General features: G+C 38.4%; 1 protein-coding gene across 1 annotated transcript in view; it reads right to left on the bottom strand.

The window, feature by feature from the left end:
- JPH1 (junctophilin 1) overlaps positions 1-26,213 on the bottom strand; it is a 67,339-nt gene that overhangs the window by 31,416 nt on the left and 9,710 nt on the right. Inside the window, exon 2 of the mRNA XM_072411041.1 lies at positions 17,518-18,271. Coding sequence (XP_072267142.1) covers positions 17,518-18,271 — 754 coding nt within the window. The remainder of the gene's footprint in view (positions 1-17,517; positions 18,272-26,213) is intronic.

Below are 26,213 nucleotides of genomic sequence, written 5' to 3'. Positions count from 1 at the left end.
TGTAATTAGCTAAACCATTGTAAAAGCTGTTGAGGTTTCTACTAAATGCACAGTGGGATTTATCACACAAATACCCAAGACAGAAAACATGCTTATTTGATTTAAATGAACAAGAATAGGGTAACTGCATTGCTACAGCAATAATGCTTTATAGAACTACCTACTCCTTATCCAAGCAGCAACGGCCTTTATATTTGACACACACCCTGTAAATTTGTCCTGCTGCCTGATCATCAGACAAGATAGCCTCTCCTTATGGCTAAGGTCACGGTCAGTCGGTAAATTATTGTGACTATCCAGCATGATTAGTCCACAATAGTCTAGGAGTCAGGCCATTAGACAACATTGGCTTTAATAAGCAGCCCCGTCGTTACAGGAGCACTGCAGATGTGTATATGGGGGAAGGGGCTCTATTTTGTGCTTTCCAAGGCTTATAGGAAAATTGGGGTCTTTTAGCGGGTATGTATGTATCAAATACAGTCACTGTTAAATATGACTATATATTGATTATACAACAAATACATGATCATAGCTCCACAAATATTGTAGTGAACCCAAAAAGAGGCCTCTGCAGAAAATTGTGCTAATGATAGCAGGGAGAATATGGCATAATATATATATGCAGCTAGTGGACAATATTCCCGTCAAATGATGATAATGTCAGCTCCAGCATGGCCTTATTTAGGCAGACAACTCCGCTGACAAGCCGAAGCATCAAGCCCACGGTCTACTCTGAAGTGACAACTGTTTGTTTTCCTTAGCATGGTATAATAAAGCAGAAAAGTGTGCTATGCCGGCCGACAGATTACAACTGAAAATATACACCAGATCAAAGTGACAATGTATATAATGGAGGCGCTTAAAACATTTACACAAATATAGGCATTTTAATTAAATTTAACTAAATAATTATTTCATTTACTATATTAGAATCAAAATGATATTAGTGCCTATACAGATTAATTTTATTTTTACTTATATTTGTATTATAATAATGCAATTAAATATACACAAAAAACTAATATTTCTCGACCTACTATTATTATTATCATCATCATTTATTTATTTACATAAGGCTGATTTAATATGAAGCAACCTACAGAGTTCATAGTCAAGTCACCAACACACAAGCTAATGTCCCTAACATTGTGATAGTCTAGAGCTCAGCAAACATTTTTGGCCACTAGGCCATTTCAGGGGTAGACAGGAGCACACTAGGCCGGACTCCTCCCACCACCAGGAACACTTCCTGAAGGGAAATGTTTCTTCTTCGCAATGCATATGGAGAAGAGGGAATGTTCCCTTATTACCCCGGCAATGGAAGTGTTAGCGCCGGCCGCGGTAAACAGGGAACCGAGCCACAACACGAAGGCTCAGGAACCGCATGTGGCTCCAGAGCTCCGTCTCCGCCACGAGTTGCCGGCTGGGATTATGCCGGATCGGCCAGGGGTGTTAGGCCGGAACAAACTACCGAATAGGCTGTATCTGGCCTAAGGGTCGGAGTTTGCTGACCTGTTATAGTCTACTGCTGCCATTCTCTACCTGGATTCTGTGAAACCGTAGGGTTCCTTCAAAGGTAGCTAGGGATTTCTGCCCAGTTTGGGGTCCAACACCACTAAGAGGATCCAGCCATATTACGTCAATGGTCTGTAAAGGTGGTACATGAAACACCACTTGGTTCATTCATTAGGCCTGATTTATTAAACTCTCCAAGGCTAGAAGGGATACACTTTCATCAGTGAAGCTGGGTGATCCAACAAACCTGGAATGTAATTTTTCAAAGTAATTTTCTATTTGCTAGCAAATGTTTTGAATCCTGGAGCAGATTCATTACAGCTTCACTGGGGACCAGGGCCAATAGACTGACCCCAAATTAGTACTTTTTACTGGGGTTCCCTACAACTTGAAAATTACTTCAAGGGGTTCTCTTTGGTAAAAAGTATGTTGTAATGTCTGTTGTGTAGGGATAGCTAATAAAGCTTTGATTTTAGGATGTTAGAGGAGACGAAAATAATTAAAGGAAGCCGATTAAAACACAGGGAAACAAACTTCATGATGATATTGTCCTGACAGAAATCGGTATCTGGGATCCTAGTTTTCTATAAGAGTGGGAGTATAAGAACACAGCATAGGCCAGCCTTGGTAATGGTGCATGCCAATGTGGATCTGTCCAGTGATCCATATATACAGAAGAAACAATGGATTGTAGTTCCAACATGTTTATTTATAGAAATTTAGAAAACAAGGCTAAGCTCAGGTGGGCGAACCCTTATTAACTGCTCTTGGGTATGCACTTTTAACTGTAATGCACCCAGGAGTATTGATAGGAAGATATTGACATGCATTCATTAATATTTGCTGATGTTCTGATACACAGTCAAAATTCTCTTGCCACTTTTCAAGAAGGATCATGTGTAATCTGCTGCCCTTCTACTTGCTAATGCAGGTGCAAAGTGTTCCCATTCACATTTGGTAACCGTTTAGGGCAGATGATTTTTCTTAAACCCAATATCCAGTATCTAATATTATTGGTTTAAATTTGTATGGAGATACATTACACAAAGCTCCATCCGTACCTTACACTAATATTTCAGTTCCACCCTCTACATAACACAAGGGACATTTCATTTTTTAGAAAACATGAATCCAAAAGCTAGTTGCAGCTTGTATTTTCACACCATTGTTTGTCTTTGCCCCGTCTCTAACCAGCCAGTATTCTCACTGATTTTACCTGAAAATGTTTCAAGAGCAGCAAGGACTAAAGATTCATGTATTTTAATCTTTGTAATCATTACTATATCATCGCTCAGTGAATATTCGGTTAGTCATGCCTGACCTTTCCATCACCATTTATTATGCAAGTATGTAGGAAGAAAATGAAATAAAGTGAGTAACAAGAAAATTTCTTCAATACGAGTAAGGTGAAGAGGAGTCAATATAACCCGTGCTTTACAAGAAACCACTGACATGTGCATTGGGAGGGCTTTCATATTCCTTTACAGCTATAGAGTTTAGAGTTAACCCTAAAATAAGTGTGTTATTGCACTATAATTTCATTAACTCTTTTTTAAATATACATAATTGCTATCCCAAGGCAGTTGGCAACCACAGATAAAGCCAAATAAGTTCTATGTATTAGACATCTAAACACAAAACACTTTGCTTGATCTGCTCTTTCACCTGTGAAACACCACATAGGTTAAGTTGTCAAGTAAATGGCTTTACAGATGTTCAGATCACTTTTTTAATAAAGCCAGGTGCCATCCAAATGGTTCATGTTTGGCTGACTCATTACCAGCTCAATGGAAAAGCAGTGTCCTGGCCAGTTGGTAATCTATTTAAGGCTCATGGTAAGGCTGAAAGAACTGAACCCTTAAAAAACAACTTTCTCTTCCTGCCATTAAACATAAAATAGTGTTTAATTGCTATAAACAAAGTAAGCTGAATTTGCTGTAATGAATTTCAGTTGGGATTTCTCTCATTCTTTGCACTAATTCAGCAATGCAGGCACACTATGCCACTGAAGAGGAGGCAAAAGGTTATAAATGCATTTTGCTTCCACGATTTCAAAGAGCTTTCAGTGCAGCAAAAGCACGTGTTCTCAGCCAAAACAGGAAGTTAGATGCATACTGTATTTATGGCAGATTTCAGTATGTGTGGTAAAATGAGTATGTACTGCCAGAATGATATGTACTAAATATATAAATATACTTTGTTTTTTAACCCGAAATAAACTTCACGTCATATTGACATTATATTTGTGCAGTTTTTGTCCGACGTATGCCTATTTAGTTTAATAACATCTGACAAAAAAAAAGACTGGAAATCTCTTAGCAAATAACAAAATGGAAAATGTAGCTGATGAACAATACAAATGAACATGCTTTTGAAAATAGTATAAACAATAAAGTTGTAAAGGGTCAAATGTTTACACCAAAAGTGTAATATTACTATTCTCCCCTAAGATGTTATTGGCTCAAAAAAGTGCAGTATATCTCTGAAATGCAAGATTCTTTCAAACAATTATTGCACGTGTGCACCCAGCCTACAGCTAGGTACACAAGTGCAATAATTATCATTTGAAAACGAACGATCAATGATTCCCAAATTATTCCCGATTATTTTGAATGATCATATTAGTGTACATGCTGTAACGATATGATCGTTCAAATATAATCCACCAATAATGTACACACTAGATATGATCATTCAAACGATGCAGGAAGTGATATGTACAGGAGAAAGTGTATCACAGAACAATCCAGGATCACTGAACAGCCGCACACACAATAGATTACGAATGATCGTAGCCCAATCAGATCCACCGGGATGTTCATTCGTTTCCAGCGAGATTCCTCGTTCGTCTGTGTCGTTGTGCACTTTTTTTGGTAACAATTATCGATCTGTCGTAGATCGTTCATATCCAACGACAATTATTGCACGTTGTTGCACAGTACCTCAAAATTTCTAACAAAACCATTATTTCCTTTTTACCTAAAAAAAAAACAAAAAACAGCGGTATAATCAAATACTTGAAATGGTATGTTATATTTGATAAATATTTCTTTAGTTCTAGGAGCGATGGAAAATCCACTTTTATTTACCTTTTTTATTGGGTCCTGCAGGCTCCTCCTCCATGCAACCAGACTTCCACAACTTCTTTAAACGTGCTTTTTGCTGCGGTTGCAGGTACTGATGCCATCCCCTACAATGAAAGGACCAGTAGTCTTGCAATGTGAGAATGCCAATGAGCTACCCTCAACCCAGAGCATCAGATGGAAGCAGAAATTGCAAGCAACTGGGGAAGCAAAGGAAACATACCTTTCTTTGCTCCCCCTAAACTTAAAAAAACAAGAACATTTAACCCCTGTATTGTGGGATTTCTTTTGATTGTGGTTTGTGGCTTTAAGGGACACCTTCTAGACAGGGACAGTGGCAATAATAATAGCTTGAGTGAGAATATAAAAATCTTTACTACAAATTCTTCTCCAATTCACAACATTTAAGCCGCATACACACTTGCAATTATAGTCGTTGGGAAGGATCAGGAACGACTAAGCAATCCATGATGCATGAACGATGCCGTACATACAGCTCCGTTCTGCTCAATGCAGAGGGAAGGGGGAGAGTTCATCATCGTTCGTCGTTCATCGTCCGTGTATCCACCAGGACGGTTGTTTGGACGATGAACGATGCACGCTGTACACACTTCAGATTCCCGTTCGATATCGGCCTTGAGCCAATTATTGGGTGAGAACCATTGAAAGTGTGTACGTAGCATTAGGATGAAGTAAAACAAGCAAAGTACTGGATGTAATGGTTTGGGTGTATCTGGAATGCTTCTTCATTGTTATTTACTTTTGCTGAGCAGTGAGAAGTGTGGTAAACACAGTGATTGGAGATGTTGTACACACAGCTGTATCATTACATGGGGTAGATACACATGAGTTTCGAGCCCAGCTGCTTAGGAAATAATGAAGCATGCTCTGCTAATTAAAATGCCTTCGGACATTTGCTTTGTCAAGGAGTGGATAATTGTATTGTATTGTCAATATTTATGGTGACACAGCTATTGAAGCCAGGCATGCATGCAAATGTTAAGATTTTGCTTGATCGTGTTTTATCTGCATCTACAGAATAAATAAATGTTAAAACAGAATTTGAAATAATAACAAAAAAGATTTAAAAAAAAGACATTTGCCTTGGATTCATGATTCCAGCCCATTAGCCCAAGCACCAGCCATGTCACTTGTCTTCACCATAGACTCCTGGGTAAAATAGGGATCCCTAATCCCACAAGAACGCACATAGTGCAGTAATATCTGAACAAATTTGCCTGGATAGCAGTCCTGGTTCATTAATACAGTAAGTAGTAGTAAATGTGATTTATTTTAAACACACCATATTATCACACTTTCACTGTTCTTATCAAAGCCACAATGTATATTCATAATCTTTTAAAAAAAAAAAAACAATAATGGTTTTGGGTCAAGTATTAAAAAATTACAAATAAGTACTTCATCTCTGACCTTAGGTGGCTGTATGCATTGAAGAGAAATTTGTTGTCAAAGTGTAAATTTGTATTCAAAATATTTACAAAAATTGTAGCTATTATTTTATTATGTGGATCCTCGCAGTCGGACACTTTCTCACAATCTGTGAAAGCTGTTACAAACTAAATGTAAGGCTTAGTTTACATGGGTGGTTAGGATCAGTTACTTCTTCCTAGGTTACTTCAAACAGCATCTGTCTTGCCGCTCCCAATTGAGAATTATTTGAGGTGATTGATCACATTAAGACCACCTGGACACGCATTTGTTTTCGATCAAGCATGACAATGATGGCTTTTTGGTGGCTGGCACTGTCCAGAAGCTACTTGGGACTGTCCATATGAACAAAGCTTAAGTGAGATGCTTTCACATTAAAGGTACCTAGAGAGCTCAAAAATGGCTTCCTTTCAAGCTGAACCACACCTCCATCCTGGATGAATCTCCCCTCTCCTGGCTGCCCTTTTCTATCCGGCTGTGACCTCTTTCCATCCCAGCTGAGTTTCTGACTTTCCTCATTTGTGGATTATATCCTTAAGCTGACCTTCTCTATCCTTGCTGTAAGCGCTCTATTCTGTCTGTGATCCCTCCATCCTGCCCAAAACCCCTATTTCACTCTTCATTATTAGGCTCCTGTTTGAAAGGAGGGCAGAGTTGATGCATAGAGTTGTTGCATAGATTGTATAGTTCTGTAGGCTTAAGGGGGAGCCCAGGTGCAAATTTTGCATTGGGCACACAGGTCTGTAGCTATGCCACTAGGAAACCAGCCCCACAAAACAGTCCCAAATGACAAAACACTGAGGCATTGTAATAATTTACCATAATGTGACAGGGGGATGGATAGCTCATAGTCTTTATGAGGGATTGAGTGGTTCTATGTTTATTCTATGTTTATTTGAAACAGATCTCAAACAGAAAGGTAATTGCAATTCAGGTACAAAACAAAATCCAGCTCACTCAGCTTATTAACTCTAATGCTTGTATGAGTCCTTTTACTGCTCTTCATAGAGACCTACAGCAGCATTCATAAAACAAAATCTCCCCAAATCTCTGGTCACGGGCACAGCCACCTCCCGTAAGTTTTTCCCAGATATTTATTACAAGCCAGGTATTGTGGCTAGTGGAGTAGGGGACTGGGTGGCCTGGTTGTGGACCCTCCTAATTACTTCGGCATCCCAAACTTTGAACCCTATAGAGAAATCTTTTGATCAGCCTCTTAAAGGTAGACTAAACTTCATTCCTCACCAGTCTTCTCTAGAACCCACAAAAACCACAAATCTGCATTCCATGTATCGCCGTTACACCTTTCTGATATTTTTTACCATACCTACTTTATTGTACTATACAGGATATCACACAATAGACCATTCTATTGGTCATATAATCCAATAGCATTTTACATATTTATTACAAGTATTAGGGTTTCACACATAGAAAAATTTTGGAGATCATCAGTATGAGTGTTTTAAATAAAGCGTGCCCTCTTCAAGGAAAGTAAAGCAGTAAGTTACATATATGAGGCCAGGCTAAACAAATATTAGCAGCAGGTCATCTGGACACTTTGTATGGACTGAAGAGTATGCTGAAGGGTAAGAAGCTATTTCAAAGCCTTACTGTAGTTTGCACATCATCACTATTCTTTTGCACTGTCTTACCAAGAAGATGAAAGATGGACAATTAGAATGGCTTGTTGTAAAGGGTTTTTCCTCTAAGCCTCATGTATTAGTAGCATTACCAAAAAGTCCAATGACTGTCTGTCTGAATGTGTGGCTCTTGCACCCAGTCTGTAGTGAAAGTAGCAACATTGAGCTGTAAAATGGCAATAGCAGTGATTGCTATACCATATTCCCATGTCGTTTTCAGAATGTCCTTCGGCTCCGACCAATACTGTACTGTGTACCCATTCTCTGCCATTCCTCTAGAAAGCCTGATGGCCAACACTACAAATACTAAACATTATGTGTAACCTGTTAGTGGCTCCAGGGGCCACACTTGATGACAACCACTGGTTTACAAGCTCTATAATCACCATCAAGCTACCAGTGCCATTTAGCCATGGGCTTTGCGTTACTACAAAATTCCCAACAGACTGGCCACATCCGTGAAAACAGAGCGTTACCAATTCATTGCTAATTCATTAGGAAGGTCAGAAGCAGTGAACTATCCATGTATTCCAAACACATACCTGGGAAATAAAGTAGCACCGCAGACATAAACATAACACTAGTCACACTTGCTGTATAATACATACTGCAAGGTTTCTATCTGGTGCAGTAAAAATGACATCTGGTGTCTGAAATCACAATGAAAAAAATCCTGATTTATATAAAAAAACCACAGGCAAGATTATGCTGTTATCAGATAAAAATCCTGAACATAATGCTTTCTGTCATCCACTCAAGTTCACTGTCTAATCTAGAGAACACTGAAATAAATCCTCACCCGAAATGATCTAAGCCAACTGTTCTACAATGCAGGCTTATAAACAACTAGTGGGAGCAAGAACACACTCCGCTCTGTTTCCGACATACCCACACTGACAAAAGCTTTACCAAACAAGAGTTTTATCTTCAACTAATCAGGACTAGCTAGTAGGTATTTATAACCCCATCTAATGAGAAGGTTCATAAAACCCCCTGTATTACCTGGTCAAACACTATTATTTGGAAGAGCATACTTGAAGGCTGTAGTTTTCTTTTATAAGGAAATTTATTGGCTCATAAAAAAGTAAAAGTTAGCCGGACACAATATGCAATATCTTTGATGAATTAATGATCAATTTGATTACAAATTTCAATGAAATTAAATGTGTTTGTGACTGTATGACGGTACCTGCAAATTGCAATAGAAATCCATCATTGTTTTATAATGGATATTTTAATCATATGTAATGGTTCAAAGATTGTAATTTTAAGGCAATACAGGGTACCTTGGTTTACGGTACATTCCCAAGCAAAGGATAGGCTAGTAAATATACAGAAATTTTGCATACAGGACATTTTATTGATTTATTATGATAAGATTTCACAGAAAATTTTCTGCTGCAACAACTACAATTTTATTTGAAGGGAATATGTGTTGTTGATGGACTTGGCAGTGCCTGCTGAAGTACATTATGAAACAGTTGCCTCTGACCTATAGGTAGACTGATATAAGAATGGGGAAGAGAAGGAAGAAAGACTGAGGTTGAAACCTATCCTACAGCAATATGGGAACAAACCTGAATGTATAGACTGATTTACAACCTTTTATCTATTCTCTACACCTGCCACACTTGCTTGGCAAGTTTTTTTATCATCTATGCAGGGCATACACTGATCGATAGGTGCATTGCTAGATAAAAGGACAATGTCTTCCAGAAAGTCAATGTTTACCCGAAATTTAAGTGTATCAGCCCCATTCTTTACCAATCTGATCCTACCCCCCTTGGTCTGACCATCAATAGTGGGGATAGATTCCCTTACTGAAATAGATAGGTGGTTTACCTGGGGGGAAAGGCATAATTTGGGCAAAATTGGAAATTTCAGATCAATGTTTGATTAAGATGTTTCTGTACATGTCCTATTTTCAGATAGATTTTATGTTTATATGTGTAACATCAAAACTATTGGAAATTTTGATCTGTATGGCCAGTATTGCTCCCTCAACTTCTAGATAGCCCAATAATTGTGTATGCATGCATTTTTAGTTATGAAACTTTAAAGTTGCCCAATAGGGGCACCTGTTTTAGTGTCAACTGTCTAAGAGAGACATTACCCCTCACTTTAAAGAGATATTCCTTTATGTCTCTGGGGCAGAAAGAGAAGGAAATTCGTTCATACGTTCTTAACTTTAGCTTTGGTTACACTTAAACCAAGATAAAGCAAAGGTAAGCTTTAAGGCTAAAACTTACCAGCAAAGGAAATAGGTGACTACAGCTTTATAGAAGTACAATCAAATAGGAATTATTGGTTTGCAAAGTCAGCCTGCTAGCTTATTGAATGTACTGGCCAATTCTATCACCACCTATCTACAATTAGCTGGGTGACAACAAAAGTATTGCAGAATGGTCATTAAAAAATACATAATCTAATCAGCAGTTCTAAATACTTCCATCAATCCGTTCTAAATACTAATATCAATCCAAAAACCGCATTAAAAGCATTTACAATTTAAATTCGATTGATTTCATTACATTGGGGAAATAAATGTCCATTTACAAGCTGTCAAGTAATCACAGATCCTGAGCACTCCTAACCTTCATTGCCAAGTGCAGTCAGCCACAGAGGTATGAGCAGGATTACTGACAGAGGGAGTACTGTGATCAACTTGGAAGTTTTACATTTACACATTATTTAGTATTAATGCAATAAATACAAAAAGAAGTATATGTGATGCTAGGTTTACTTTAAGGGTTTATTTAAAACTATGTCAAGTAATCAAAGATCCTGAGCACTCATAACCTGCCAAGTACAGTCACCCACAGGGGTGCTTTTAGCTTTGGATAGAGTAAGAGAGTATTGGAACCTCTTTGTGGTTTTATGGCTATCCAGCTTGACCTTGACCTGGTTAATATAGGTACATTATGAATTTGATGCCTTTAGCAGGGAAGACTTCCATCCAGTGCTGGAGGTGGCAACTGCCCTGAAGAAGTCCTAGTTTTCCAAGTGTTAGTTTTGAACTCAATCAAATCAATGTCCAATGACTGCACAGAAATTGGAACCAGAACACAAGTATGGTATTGGAAGGTTTTAGTAATGAATAGGAGACCAGACTGTGGAAGTCATGGACCAGCCTTTAATAGGTGCAGGCCCCAAACATCCAGATATTTTATCTGTATACATATGAACTCAGACCTATATAAACATATAACATAATAAGGCCTGCTTAATAAAATTCCTACAAGGTGTAGACTGGCACATGATATCCATATACCTTGATTGATGTTTGCATACCCTTACAAAATACTGTCTAACATTCTATGACCCTGTGAGTGGTATCTCACTAATGCCACTTACCAACTAACCTACCTACCAACTACGAGACAGGAGAAATTCTGCTTAATAATGTAGCCTGCCAAATAGTAAATGTGAACATAGTTGGGACGTCCAGGCACATTTATTAGTAACTGCTCAAGACAATCTGGCTGCTAAACTCTTCTGATTTCTTTATTCATCTGTGACAAAGTTGATCACAGAAATTAGGGAGTTACCCTACCTTGGTGTGTCATGACCCTATGGGCACCTTTAGAGCTTTGCTTCTTGAATGTGTTCTCTAAGTGTTCATTCTCAAATGTGGCCAGAATTCTACAGATTTCATTTACCTAGCAGCCTGAGAGAACTCCACTGTTGGGTAGAAAAGAAAAGCAAGAATCACTAATTGAAGGAAATTATAGGGCTTCTACCAAACTCATGATAAATTAGGAACAATGGAGAAAATGTGGGGTGACGATGGTACTGGTGCAATACTGCAGTTGTAATGTAACAAAGAATGTCCTCAAAAAAGACCTAAATCAAACACTATTTTTTTATTGGCTAAGTAGGATCAGGTCAGGGTTTTTTCTTTGCCATCTATGTGTTTTTATGACAAAACAAGACATTGGAGGAATTATCTCGTAGGTAAAAGAAATGCAGTTGTAAACAGTAGTCATTGGAAAAAGTGTCCTCTGTCCTGGTAAAAGCTCACAATTTAGGATTTAGCAGAAGGGAATCTCCCTGCGGGCTGTAAAAAATACCCTCTTATAGGAAAGAAGAGTTAAAACTCCTAAAAAAGTTTTGACTTTTCACTTCACAAAGCAGGTTTGAACATGAAAGAAGAACCTGGTTGATTCAAACCTGTACTGGAAAGTGACATATGAATCGTATCGGTTGCTTTTCTTCCTTTGATTAATGAGCCCCATATGATCCTCATGACAACAAGGAAAAACATTCCGGGATGTCTCGGATTATAAAGGACGATCCATATACGGGCATTACAGAGACACAATGCATTGTACACCATTAAAGGAATTCAGCATTCACAATCATATGGAGGCCTACTAAAGCGGTTTAATTTGTCACATCAGATCTGTCACTGTGAGGCTTGCAGTATTCTTTATTCCAGTTTAAACAGATGCTAAAAAAGAACCTTTCTGTGTAATATTTTTTATCATTTAAATACCGATGCACAAAAGAGGTGAACATAAAACAGGTCATATAGCAATAGCAGATCATCGCACACAATGCACAATTAAACCTCCTACGGCTCCCTTCAAGATGACGGGAATTAGTCACTGTGAAAACTTTTGTGCAGAGTTTGGTCTTCTCCTTTACGGTCTGCTGGATATTGGAAAATAATGAAAGAGGAATGGTGGTAGTAGTGCAGCACATAATATGGGGTAACATGTAGGTAAATGTTCAATGAAGTGGCTATACCAGTAACAAGGCTGTCTATGAGCATGAATGTCATGTATGTAAACCTCAACAATGAACTTCTCTGACATTCTACCTTTTGGCCTGGTAAATACACAGTTGGATGTATTAAAAAAAAAAAAATTATTCTGCATGAAATCCAGGGCTGTCCTGTGCATTCTATAATGTTATCAGGCTTGTTCAGTTTACCTGTAAATTGCTAAACACCAAGGGAGGAGGTGTTATGTAGCCTGAATACACTCTCTGTTTTATGGTGACAATGCTGCTCCTCTTTAGATACAGTGAAAGAGCAGAAAATGAATTAATGGCAGGTGAAAATGAGAAAACTAGTTGGTAATCCAACATGATAAATCACTAACAACCTCCTCCAACCTCCAGTGTGTATTGACCCTAGGGACTGTTGTTTCTTCACTATCCAATCGGTTAGTGGAGGTGTGTCCCTGCCTAAGCTGTCCAGCTCCAGGGGTCCTTCATTGTCCAATCAGTCATTCAGGGGGGTGTCCCTGCCTAAGCTGTCCAGCTCCAGGGTTCCTTCATTGACCAATCAGTCATTCAGGGGTGTGTCCCTGTCTAAGCTGTACAGTTCCATTGTTCCTTCATTGTCCAATCAATACCTTGGTGGGTTGCCCCACTCCAAACTGTGCCGCTGCAAGGTTCCACCGTCTAGTCAGTAGGTTGGAGGTATGCCACTGCCTAAGCTGTGCGAATGCGGGCTCCTTTATTGTCAAATCGATTGTTGTCCCCTTTTAGCTAGGAGCATCACTCGGCACATTAGTGACCACCTGGCTGTTTTTGGGTGGTTATTGAAAAGTTGGGTCACAATGCCACCACACGCCTACAGCTACTTTCAGCTCAGCCCAAAAAAATATTCTAGGGAAAAGACTGCAATCAGTAATTTAGGGGCATGTCCCTGTTCTTTTATTGTCTGGTCGGTCATTTGGGGGTAAGTCCCTGCCCAAGCTGTACCACTGCAGGGTTCTCCTATTGTCTAATTAATAAGTTGTAGAGTGTCCTTGCCCAAGCTTTACGACTTAAGGGAAAGCAAAGCTCTCTGCAATCTGGAAGCTGTGCGGCACAGAATCACAAATCCTTTGGCAGGTATACCAGTTTGCATATATAAGTTTACACTTAGATTCTTCCTGAATTTTAACTTTAAATTACAGACAGAAAAAGCCCACGATGCGAGCAGCTCACTTCTTCACACAACACTGGCAAGTTAGCAGAGAGATAGAAGTCACAGGTTGCGATTATCATACACACACACTAAATCCAGCCATGGTAACAATCCTATTTTTAGAGCAGGCTTCAAGTTCTTGCATAGTATGCATATCCACACAGACATAGAACTTTACTGCTCTGTCACCTGGCAGCTCTGTAATCTCTTATTATTATTATTAGCTACTTGTCAGGGGGTCCTGCAATCCATCTAACTTAGCAGAATCGTAAACCCCATTAAATGAAGCCGAGACCCTCTGATTAGTATCAGTAGCATTGTCTCTTCTGTCGTAGGACATATTTAACAAAAAGCAGATGGATCTGGAAACATTCAGAAGGTGAAAGCAAGTAGGGATTATAAGGTTAAAAAGTTATTTGTATAATGTCACATACATAGCAATAAGCAATGATCAGGTACCTTTTATGTCTATTCAATAGATTTGAATCTGCAGCCTTTATTAAAAATTGCAAATAGTGATCCTGAAGGTCTTTCTCCCTGGCCCCCAAATAGGCTCCTGGCATCATTACCAGTCACATGGACTTCCAATATGTACCACAACTGGCTGTTTCATCAAATATTACTTAGACATGGTACATTACTGTCACCCACCCTGAGAAATGCTATGAAGTCGGTTCGGGAATGTGGATAGTGGCTGCAACAGAACAGGAATGTTGATATGCTACATGGGATGATGAAATAAAGTATTTTAAGATAAAAATGTCAATGATCTATGATACTCTGGGGAACATTTAATAAACAGCCTATCTTAGTTATTGGAGGTGTTAAAGAACATTTTGTAGACACACATTTTAATTTTCATAGAACTTCATTTATCGTGAACAGGAAAACAATTTGCCCTTAATTTGCATCATAACTAAAAAGATAAAGATGAACAACTACAACCAAAACACAGTTATAACAAATGCCCCCCTCGTTTTAGTAATTAAATGTCATCCAGTTGGGGTTAACATCTCTTTTACCATCTTGGAACAGCGAAGGTCAAAGCACAGCTTGGGTCCAGTGACCTTTATGTTCACTGTATACTTGCATTTTAATTGCAAATACTTCTCTGATTTGGATTTTCCTGATTAAGAATAGAACATTCAGGTCTATATAACACATGAAAATGAAACCAGCAAATGTGATTTAAATGACAGCAAATGATCTGATGGGCAAACTGTTGATCCCCAAATATTACTACAATAGATAAATTAAATATACTGTGTTGCCAGTTCAGGAATTGAAGAGGATTAGGGTCTGGTCACATTTGTGCCACTTTGGTCAGTGGACTGAATATTCACTGTGTTTGGTGTAGGCAACATTTGTGTTGCAATTAACAATTCTGGACATGTTTTATGTAACTTTTAAATACACTTTTTGTACTTCTACCTTGCAATTCCTACCCTGATGTCTTGATAATGCAAAAAAGTATGTATTCATGATCCATTTAAAGGAAACATTAGTATGTCTTCTGTGGGTCACTGCACTTTCCTATTGCTCTTTGCACTGCTGAAATTGGGTTATAATAGAACAAAGCTCATTATTAAAACCAATATGCAAAGTAATAACCCGTAGCAGGCAATGGACTGAAAGATGTATTATCTTCATTAGGGTCAATTACTAAACAATCGACTTTTAACCTTGCCTTGGAGAAACAGTATAATTGATTTGCTGGGTTTTAGTGAAAGAAGCTATTGTACCATTGCATGAGATATTTTCCAACATGGAGAAATAAGCATGTGAGCATGGATAGGTTAGTGGTTAGCACCATCATCTCTGCAGGTTTGAAATCTGACCAGGACACTATCTGCAAGGAGTTTGCAAATCCTCCTGTGGTTTCATATTGGCACTGGTGGCACTCTGGTTTCCCCCATACGTCTAAGTGGTTAGGTTATTTGGCTCCCCGAGAAACTGTCCTTGGAATGTGGGGAAAATAAGCAGTGCAAGCAAATATTAAAACTAATTACTAGTCCATCACTAACAACTACAATATAAATAGCAAAGACTGGATGCCATTTGAAGGACTGTAGTGAACTACTGAATGCTGATTGATCATTGAGGATTTCTATATTACAAGACTGAAGTCACAGAGGTAGGAATTTTTATTTGCACACAATAATGTTTTTAAATGTTAGTGTGCCTGATTCCTTGCTTTATGTAAGCAATACAAAATTTGAAAGAACATTCAGCTTCACACCTTCTATCACGTGCAACTCGTAACAGCTGAATATATAAATCATAAAACTGCTGGTGTGTATGTGATCTCTAAGAACAGTCTAAATCTAACCAACATAAACCAGGACCTGCACTGGGATTGCATAATACCCTAAAAGGCCTAACTGCACTCCTTTCTAAATGATAGACTAGAAGTGTGTTCCAAACATTTGTGGAAATACTACAGAAACCGTCAAACAATGTGGATCTGTACCTGTTATTCCACTACAGCTTAGCCTGCTCTTTTTCTGGCACTAGCTAATGATTCCTTAAATACTTTTCACCTAACAAATGTGGTCTTTACACACATCAAGAAGAAGCTAGTAATTCTGGTAATTGTATACCAAAAAGATAAAAATGCCATTGTAGAGAAAAAGAAAAGGAGGTGTTTCTGGACATATTTTTTTTTCATTGAGTGTCCCAGGGTGCAACCAATATGCATGGTCTGACATGAAACTCTAAAGTTGGCCTAGGTCAATGGTCAGCAAACTTTGATGTAGTTGTCCTGGTGAGCATGTAAAGCTACTTTCAGTGAAAACCAGAAGACTGATTGTTACATCTCCACCAAAATGGTTTGGCATTTCCCATTAAAATATGACTATAGTAAAGTTTGTTAAATATCATCCAGTCTGTAGAGGTTACCAGACAAATGTTTAGGTTTAAAAAAGTCGCCTTTTTCTTCAATCCACAAATACATACCTAGACTTTTTTTTCACACCCTGACTCATCTTGAAGTTGTCTTACAGCAGATTATTTAAAAATGTTTATAAAGTTTAAATGAACATACTATGAGCCAGCCATAACATAACTGAGCCATGAAAGACAGGAGCGCACTGTTTATTAAACGTTGGTTGTAAATATAAGCAAGGTATGTGTGTGACCGGTTTTTAAAATAATAATTTTTAGGTTTAACTTGGCATTAGCAGCACAAATATGGTTGCAAATTAAATAAAAACAACCTTTTGCCCCCTAGTGCTTGTAGATTGACACCTAATAATGTAAGGTTGTTGTCTCCTCTCCCATACTATTCAAGCCCCTCTACGGTTACAAAGGTGCAAAACAAAACAAAGGTATAAAGAGGGGCATTGGAGGGCTATGAACTGTCAGGATGGGGAGGAAAGTGTTGAGGGACCTCAGAGTAGAAAGTAAACGTAAATGGGGCTTAGTGGGTACATTTTATGGTATGGTATTTTTTTTGTTTTTCTTCTTTAAATAACATTCCAAAAATGACAGACAATATTTCTACGGATTAAAGAGACCCTGTCACCAATTAAAAAAAAAAAATCAGATAAAATGATGATTTGCATAGAAATGAATAGTGAAGAAATGGCGACATCACAACTGCTAAGATTTTATTTAAAAATGTTAGCATGCCGATGAGAGGAGGGACAAGGAAACTGTGAGGGTAAAATGGCAGCAAAATCAGGTTGGCAGTGTCCAGCAGCAGTATCAAGACTTTTGATGTACGAAATATTAAAAAAAATATATTCCCTTATGAAGATTGTTTAAAAGAATGGCTTGGTGACAGGGTCTTTTTAGGAGATAAAGTAATAATCTGATCATTATGATCACATAAACATATCTGAACAGATGTGATGTTTTTATTTACCAGAAACAAATAAAACCACATACGATGCCACAAGTTACCTACCTGGAGGCCGCTATCTCAACTTTTGTCCTTGCTACAGCTGCTGCTCTTTGAGCTCCTTCAATGGCTCGATCTACCTTTTCTTTTGTTTTTGTGTTCTTTATCGGGATAAGCTGTTTTCTTATTCCTCGCACTAAAACATTGTTTTTATACTTCCCCTCTTCTTTCGTGCCATCTGGGAATATGGTACATCCATATCCATGCCTCCTGTTGTTCAGCCATTCGCCCTCATACTTCATTCCATTTGAGCGCTCACTTACTCCAAATCCGGTGCGTTTGTCATTCTTCCATTCCCCCATGTAGGTCTCTGTGGTGGTGGCATCTACATGATCTTCTACAGGACAATAATCAGAATCAACATCTCCAAAGCTAATTGTAGAATTGGCATCGCTGGAGCTTATTCTACTCATAGCCGCATCACTTCTCACAGAGCTACGCTTGCTAGATATAGAGATCTTGGACTCAGACTTTCGTAGCTTTATGCTACCCAACAGTGATCCTCTTCTGAACAAACCTTTTTTCTTGCTGGTCATGAGCTCAGAGTCACTGTGAAAATTCAACACAAATCCTCCGCGAGTCCCCGCAGGACTATCAGCTCCAATGTCATGGAGCACTGTGCCATTGCTTTGTTCACTGCGCAATGAAGACAGAGAGGTTCGAAGAGGTGAACGGATCACTGTAGCCATGCCATAGGGAACACTCTGACGCACACCATATCCATGTCTCATGCCTCCCATCCATTGCCCTTGGTATGTACCTACAAAAAAGGAACACCATTGTCAACAAAAAAAAATAATTCAAATAATTTTTACAACTGACATTATCATCATTGCATATACTGCTTACATTTAAACAATCTAATGTTGCAGATACCCCAATATGTACGGGGGGATTCTGCACTTATAATATTTACAAACAACTGGAAACCAAGGAAGAATACCGATATACAGATAAATACTGTACATTAACTTTATGACCAGCTGTTTGTGCATATGGTAAGTGTGCAAGCCCCCCGGTCATTTTGGGGTAACTGCAACCTGTTTTAAAATGAACAGATAATAATACCCCAATGAAATTTCAGGCAGGTTGCCCTTGTAGCCAAAGCACATGTGGTGCTTGAAAGAGTTTACAGATAACAACTTCATAAGGATGCTTCCAACACATATACTTTGTTTTGATGCCAAGTCTACTATTTTCAACCCTTAGCAGTGTTAAGATTCATTGTTTAGACACAAACTTTAGCTGGGGTCAGGAGGTCACAAATTCCACCCCCTTCCTGCTCTGTAAAAAAATAAAACAATAACAAAAAATAAAAAAAAAACTTAAAAAAAGAACATAATGTATTAGAAATTTAAATAGAATTGTGGAGTAAAAATAGGGTAATTTTTATATTATAAATGGAATTCCAACTTTTACAACATTACAAATTTAGACTCTGTCTAAGGGTTATAGACACTTGGCAGCTACAAGGAGCGACTTGGATGGACCTAGTTAATATTAGGCTGTGCTACACTGCAATTCTTTTTTCTGGCAATGCTTTGCCTGCATCAGTATCATTAAACTTTAGGTTACTTTATTCTTCTGAATTAGATCAATGGTTGCTAGTGGTTCCTTGAGCAATGAGCAATTTGTGTCTGTCAGGTCAGTTTAATGGAAACCAATTATCTATTTGGCTATTTGTAAGGTAGGTAACTTTCCCAATGGCCAGCTCACTAAATGTTTTGCACTCTGTGTTCAGAATGCTACTCTGCAGAGTGTTCAGAACATGTGCAAAAGAGCTCAATCTATTCAAATGCTGACCCATCTGCGCTTGACTTCCACCCAGGAATAGGACATGTTGTTAAACCAGTACTAGAAAACTTCATCTTGTAAAATACATAGGGGATAGCAAGGCTGCATGCAGGATATCGCTATAAATGATCCATATCACTTTTAGGTGCTGCCCTAAATCATGTATTATACTTTAAGTGTGATCTACATATTTAGAGTTGGACACTGTGCTGGCAGGGCGATCTCTATAAAGAGTGTTCTCCCAGGACTGTTTTAGTCCGGTGCATTATAAAACATATTTCTAAGACTTCTAGGCATTTGTTTGCCTAGTAAAATCAAAGTTTTTTCTGGCCTCTATGGTCTCCTGACATCTAGCCATGTGTGGTGTATTAAGAATTGAAGTGTAAGTCATGTGAATATTACAAAAACATTATGTACACAATTTTTCAGATGTTCAGATCCTCAGCAGAAAGCCACACTTCCCTTTACACATCCAGAAGTCCCTCACATCCTGGAGTGACGGCTCTCCTTAAGCCATTTTCCTGTTTATCTGGTCATTCATCTCCATTTCTCGAAAGATGTTTTATCACATATAAGAGAAACTTCCTTTGTTCAGCTCCTAACCATTCAAGAATGACTTGCACGTGTTTCCACACCATAACATCCAAGCAACAAATCATGTCACTTCTCACACAACCTAGATGAAGCCACTGTGTTGTCCAGTTTCCTGACTAAAACAAACAGAAGCATGTGGCTGGTAATGTTTACAGGAGTGATAAGCTCTGAATGTATGAAGGAGGAAGAGAAATGCTTCATTCCTCAAGATTTCAGCACATACATACTTCATCTGCAAAGTCTACTTTGTGATTGTACGATGTGCATCAGAAAACATCAAAAAGGTTTCTGCCTAGTAAGTGCTACAAAAAGAATACGAAATTGGATGTATCAACTCTTAGTAAAGTAATATTTTTTACTTTACCAAATATAAATGCATGAGGCCTAAGGCTACGTACACACGTGATGATTCTCGTCCAATTATTACCTCAGGACTTATATCGTACTAAAAATCTGGCAGGTGTGGCGTGCCGCTCAGTCGTTCTCCCCCTCCCCTTGCCATAGGGCAGAACAGCTCTGTACACGACTAAGGCTACATAAACACATCAGATGATTCATGGCTGATATCGGACGATAATCTGGCATGTGTATAACGCTTGTCCGAATTCGTTCATGGATCCGTCATGGCGGATTCCCCAAGGATGAACAATCGTCATACAATTGAGGGGGGAGAGCACAGCGGGGTGCTGCTCCGTAGTTCTACCCCTCCCCTCTCCATAGAGGAGAAGGGCGCTGTATGTACAACGTTCATTCATGCATCTTTCAGTCTTTTGTTTTTCGTTGGAAAGAATAGTGAAAGATCTTTTCCAACGACAATTATTGCACGTGTGTACCCAGTCTTAGTGTTTGGCTCTCTCATGATTTGCTATAAGATTTGGAACAGAGATCATGGGTACTCCAAGAAGTCTCCGCTCAGGCAGCTCCCAAATGCAGACAGTTGTGTGCATAGCCTCAGGGGAAGTGTCTAGAAGCACTTCTCCAAGAACCAGTAGAAGTGCAGCAACATAAGACCTGTGACACATGTCTGGTGAATTCTGAAGTGCTTGCACAGATAAACAGAAAACAAGAGGTGTGAACAGCACATTGCAGAGAATAAGCAAGAACAGATGTAGACTATGACACAGGTTGGTTTTTGAAGGGCAAATTGTCTAATACCAAATTCTTTACTTGTTATGTCGCCTACACAGTACATAAGTAAAATAATAAAGCTAAGAATAATAAGGCTCCTAATTGGGCTTTGAAAAAAAGGTGTTTTTGCCCAACTTGAATCATATCAAGTATTCATCCTTGCCAGGCACAGTTTTTTTGGTTAATATTCCACTTTAAGCACCGAGCTGTAAATGAGCTCTGAAAAGCCTTTTCATGCTTGAGAATCCGGGAATTACCAGACAAGCCTGAAAACATTAAGTAAACAATCTTCAGGAAAATATGTTACAGCATTATGGAGTAACATGTGGAGACAAGCTGAGGGCAAGAAAGGAACATGTCACCAAGGCTAACCCTTATAACTTAGCTATGCCACATGCCATGGCAATGGAATAAAATATTTACATTTCCAGTGTAAGATGCTTCTGTTTTTTATGTGGATATTGTGTCAACAAGCCATATTTAAAGATCCAGAAGCAAATGGAGAATGCAGTGGTTTATTAAACATAAATATTGTACATGATTTCACCTTGTTTATTTGATCTGTATAAACATGTACATTTACAATAGTGCTCACCTCCCTGGCGCTAGATAAAATATATTTTACAATTACTTCCTCCCCCTCACTTTTACACACTGTTTAAACACAATCTTCCAGCTGCACTCGGTCATGTTAACCCTTAGGCTTTACTGTGGGAGGGTGAACCATATAAGCCAGTGTTTCACATCTAGGGTTCCTCCAGGGGTTGCAAGGGGTGCCTTGAGAAATTAGCAGTTTGGACCTCTCAGGTCAACTTAACTGACAGCAATGAACTTTTTGGTTGTAAGGGTGACATTCTTCCCACTGGCCAGCAATGTAAGAGCCATTCATTTCATTGAATACCATACTAATGTACTGTGGATATAGTAAATAAAGAAGGGGTTCCTTAAGACCTGAGGGGTATTTCAAGGGTTCCCCTATATTTTAAAATTTAAAAACACTGATATAAATTATAATAGGCATAAGTTGCCCTCATCTAACAACTTGGAACAAAGAATTATTTATTGCAATCACCGCTATCCACTGCAATAATGGATGACTTTTTATTCTCTTGATTTCCAGTATTTTATAAGAGGTGTGACTAATGCCATGCGGGGCATTATGGTTAGTTCAGTGGTTAGCACTCTTGTCCTTGCAGTAATAGAGTCCTAGGTTTGAACCTTGGCCAGGATACACTCTGCAAGGAAGTTGTATGTTCACCCTATGTTTGTGTGGTTTCCTCCAACATTGCCACCAACATGCACTTAGGCTTCCCCTCAAAAAATTGGCCTTAGACTGTATTAACAACATATGACTATGGTAGGGACATTAGATTGTGAGCCCCTTTGAGGGACAGTTAGTGATATGACTATGGACTTTGTAAAATGTTGCGTAATATGATGGCACTATATAAATAAAAGTTAATAATAAAAACAAGTAAAATACGTTCTTCAAATATTTCCATGCTGATGGCCTAAATAAAAATGTCATGGTAAAGCCCAAAGGACAATATGAGGTCAGAAGTAATAAAAAAAAGACTGTGTGTTGATCAAGTGTGTAATGCTTGGGGTAACTAATCTTCCTTTTATTTTTCCAGGGCAGGTTATGACCAGTTATTGAGCAACACAAATTAAGGTCCATTTCTAAATGGTTTCACCCAACTGTTACCAAAAATTCACACATTGTACACATTTTGGATTAAACTAGAAAAGTGTATGAATCAAGGATAAAAGTTAATTTACAAATTTACTAATTGAATTCAAAGTGAAAAAAATGTGTACATTTTGGGTAAAAGGTGAATAATAAGATAATACAATGGGGACTATTTTCTATTTATAAGGTCCACTGGGCTCCTAAAAGACAAATCATGGGAATTAATTCATTCATTCTCAAATCTTGAGGGGCATAAAGTACTACTATCTCAAATACTAAGGAAAAAAATGGGTATAGGGTATGAAAACTCTAAAATATATTGTTCTTAGCAATCTTTTACTTCTATTCTTTATGTTATAGGGAAGAGGTGGGACATAACACAAGGTGGAAACATAGGAAATAGTTGGGTATGTGACTGTATGTACACTCTTTCTTACTTTTTATAAACATTTTATTATTTTTACCTAGCTCTATTGCATGTACACATAGGGTCGGATTTATTTAAGCTCTCCAAGACTTGAAAAGATTGTGGTGAACTTAGGTGATCCAGCAAACCTAGAATAGTCCAAAAATCATTTGCTTTCAGTGTGCAAATTCTTTAAATCCTGGACCAGATCCTTTCCAGGTTTGCTGGATCACCCATGATAGTCTATCTTCTAAAGTCTTGGAGACCTTTAATAAATCAGGCCCATAGGCTTATAAGCACCTAACATGGTGCAGGTAACAAGCTCTATTACAGGTGTCATCAGGAGTCTAAAGAAACAATAACGTCTTTGTATTCTCTGTGCTTGATGAGCTTCTTACCTGACCAGACCAGCAAGGATTTAACAGCTCTGAACCTGGAAAAGTTCACAGTTGAGTGCTTCCAGGTTCATAGCACCTAGATCAACACTCTTCATCATGACACCTGCAATTAGACTTCCAGGCACCAGGCTAAGAGGGGCAGGTAATCCCAGGACACATGGTGGGGGCACAGACCTGATACAGAGGTAGAAGTGACTAGGCAGCTGTAATAATTTCTACTACAAAGCAGGCAGCCAGGAGAAAAATATAAACTGGCTGCTGGACCGGGGAATTAATGCGCTGCCCAACGCACATTTCTGATAACCCTGATGTTTGCGAGTCAGCCATGGCACTTCCCATATCTTTGACCGGATAGGTTTCCTTTAAAAGAACTTAACTTCTCCATTCCAAATACATTTTTTTTTTTGCTGGAAATGCGTTTTATACCGGACAGATGCTCCAAATGTCTTGATTATGCAACAGATGCCAGTTAACTAAATTTTTACATTCACTGATGACACTTTAACACTTTGCATATTTTTGGATTTTTATCAATTCTTCAAAGAGCTATTCCCATAGTAACCCTTCTTCATGATCACAAGGATACCGATGCAACAAGCAGCCCACACACATCAATCACATCCAAGATTCAGTAATGTGTGCATTCAGTGGAAGTGTGTTCAGCGAATTATGTGTCATAGAGCATGCAGGCTCGAAGAATGACTAGCAAAATACCAGTGATCCTGGTCACAGCAAATCTTTTACATTTATCTGTTATGCACATAGTGGTCATTTTTTGTGCCAACTGTGATTGTTTTGAAAATCAAAAATGTTATTGAAATTCCTCTTTATTTTACTGTGCACAATTTATACATGACCCATTAGAAAAAACGTATTAAGGAAGGGCCAAGTGCTGGAGCTCCATGCAAAATGCAGTAACACATTGCAATTTGATTTTCACATGACCTAACAATACTGAAATTAATGTCCAACATAGTTTTCTTTTTGTAGAATATATGCCTATGAACACACGAGCAGCATAAAATTCACTGGCAATGTAGATATGGACATAGGGGCTCCAGAACAATTTTAGATAACCATTATGGGGCCCATTAACAAAGAGAGGATATCATGGGACAACACTGCTTCACATTAGAGCAGAGAGAACTGGAGGATTGGAAGGGAGGTCAGTCAGATCACTTTAAAAGGTAATGCAATTTGGTTTTCCTCCCAGCTTTTTGTTTGCTGGAGCTCAATATTACTTTATGGATGCTTTTAGGTTTACTTTAAGAATACAAAATTGAAAAGGCAATCTCCCCATCAACTGTAAAAAATGTGGATTTCCATTTTTTTCTATCTCTGTATCAACAGTCACCAAAAAAAAAAAGAGGGTGAACTCCCCAGCAAGAACAAAGACCACATTACCAGCTATGTAGATGGTGTAACATCTTCCTAATCTATCCAAAACTGAAAAAAGAGTAAGGCTATGTATACACACACACACACGAGTTTTGTTGCTGGAAAGGTTTTTTTCACGAGCACTGTACATACAACGCAGTTCTGTTCTGTGGATAGTGGGGAAAACAAGCAGCACCCCGCTGTGCTCTCTCCCCTTGAATTCCATTACAGTTATTAATTTGTTAATCATTAAATGACATCGGTCGTCCGCTGTACACATGCCAGATTCTCATCCGATATCAGCCCTGAAGAGATAATCAGATGAGAATCATCTGATGTGTCTACATTTGCCTAAGTTTAGAACTGTGTGGTTCCTGCTGCGATCCAGGGCTCTGCCATACTTTGCCTGAAAATTCGGAAAAGTTTGTGAAGTCAGAGGCTTTTAGACTAAAGCTAGGTACACTTACAATAATTATCGTTAGAAAACAAACGATTACAACCGATGAACGATTATGCACGATTATACTTGAACAATCATATTGTGCACAATTCTGTACATACTGTAATGATACGATCGTTCAAATAAAATCCACCAACAGTGTCCACACGCTAGATACAATAGTTTGAACGATGCAGGAAGTGACATGTAAAGGAGAAAGTGTATTGCAGAAACATGCACAATCACTGAACGACTGTACACATGATAGATAATGAACGACAATCCTCGTTCGCCGGTCACCTTTCTTGTGAACGATTTTCGACCAGTCGGTCATTCGTTTCCAACGATAATTATTGGAAGTGTGTACGCAGCTTTATTTACGTTGCAGTACAAACTGATAGTTTAAAAAAATTGTTTTGGCTGAGTATACATTTTAGATAAAACCAAAACTCCTAAAAGAAAACAAAAACAATATATCATTTACCAAGTATCATTATAAAGCTATTCAAAGTAAATAAAAAATTATCACTAAATTATTTTTAACATGTTAAAGCTACACTCCATCCAAATGCTGTTTAAATACAAGGCAAATGTGTATTCTTTTGTGAATGTAAATCCTGTTATAAAGACCTTCTGCTCTCATGTTTGTGGTGATTGTCCAGGGGGACTGGTCTTGTACCTGCCACCGTCATTTTCTGCAAGCAACTTGTGGTTTTGATCCCAACGGTAGCTCTACTATTGGCCAAGGGTATGAGCAGCCAAGTGACGATGCCACTGGTACTCTCACAAGGTAATATCTGAGTTTGTAAATGTGTTTGATACATAAAAAGTGGATATATATCACTGGTGTCTATTAAAGCTCATATTTAAAAAAAA

Source organism: Pyxicephalus adspersus, chromosome 5, assembly GCF_032062135.1.
Source record: "Pyxicephalus adspersus chromosome 5, UCB_Pads_2.0, whole genome shotgun sequence".
Classification (NCBI taxonomy): domain Eukaryota; kingdom Metazoa; phylum Chordata; class Amphibia; order Anura; family Pyxicephalidae; genus Pyxicephalus; species Pyxicephalus adspersus.
This window is presented reverse-complemented; position numbering and strand designations above follow the sequence as displayed.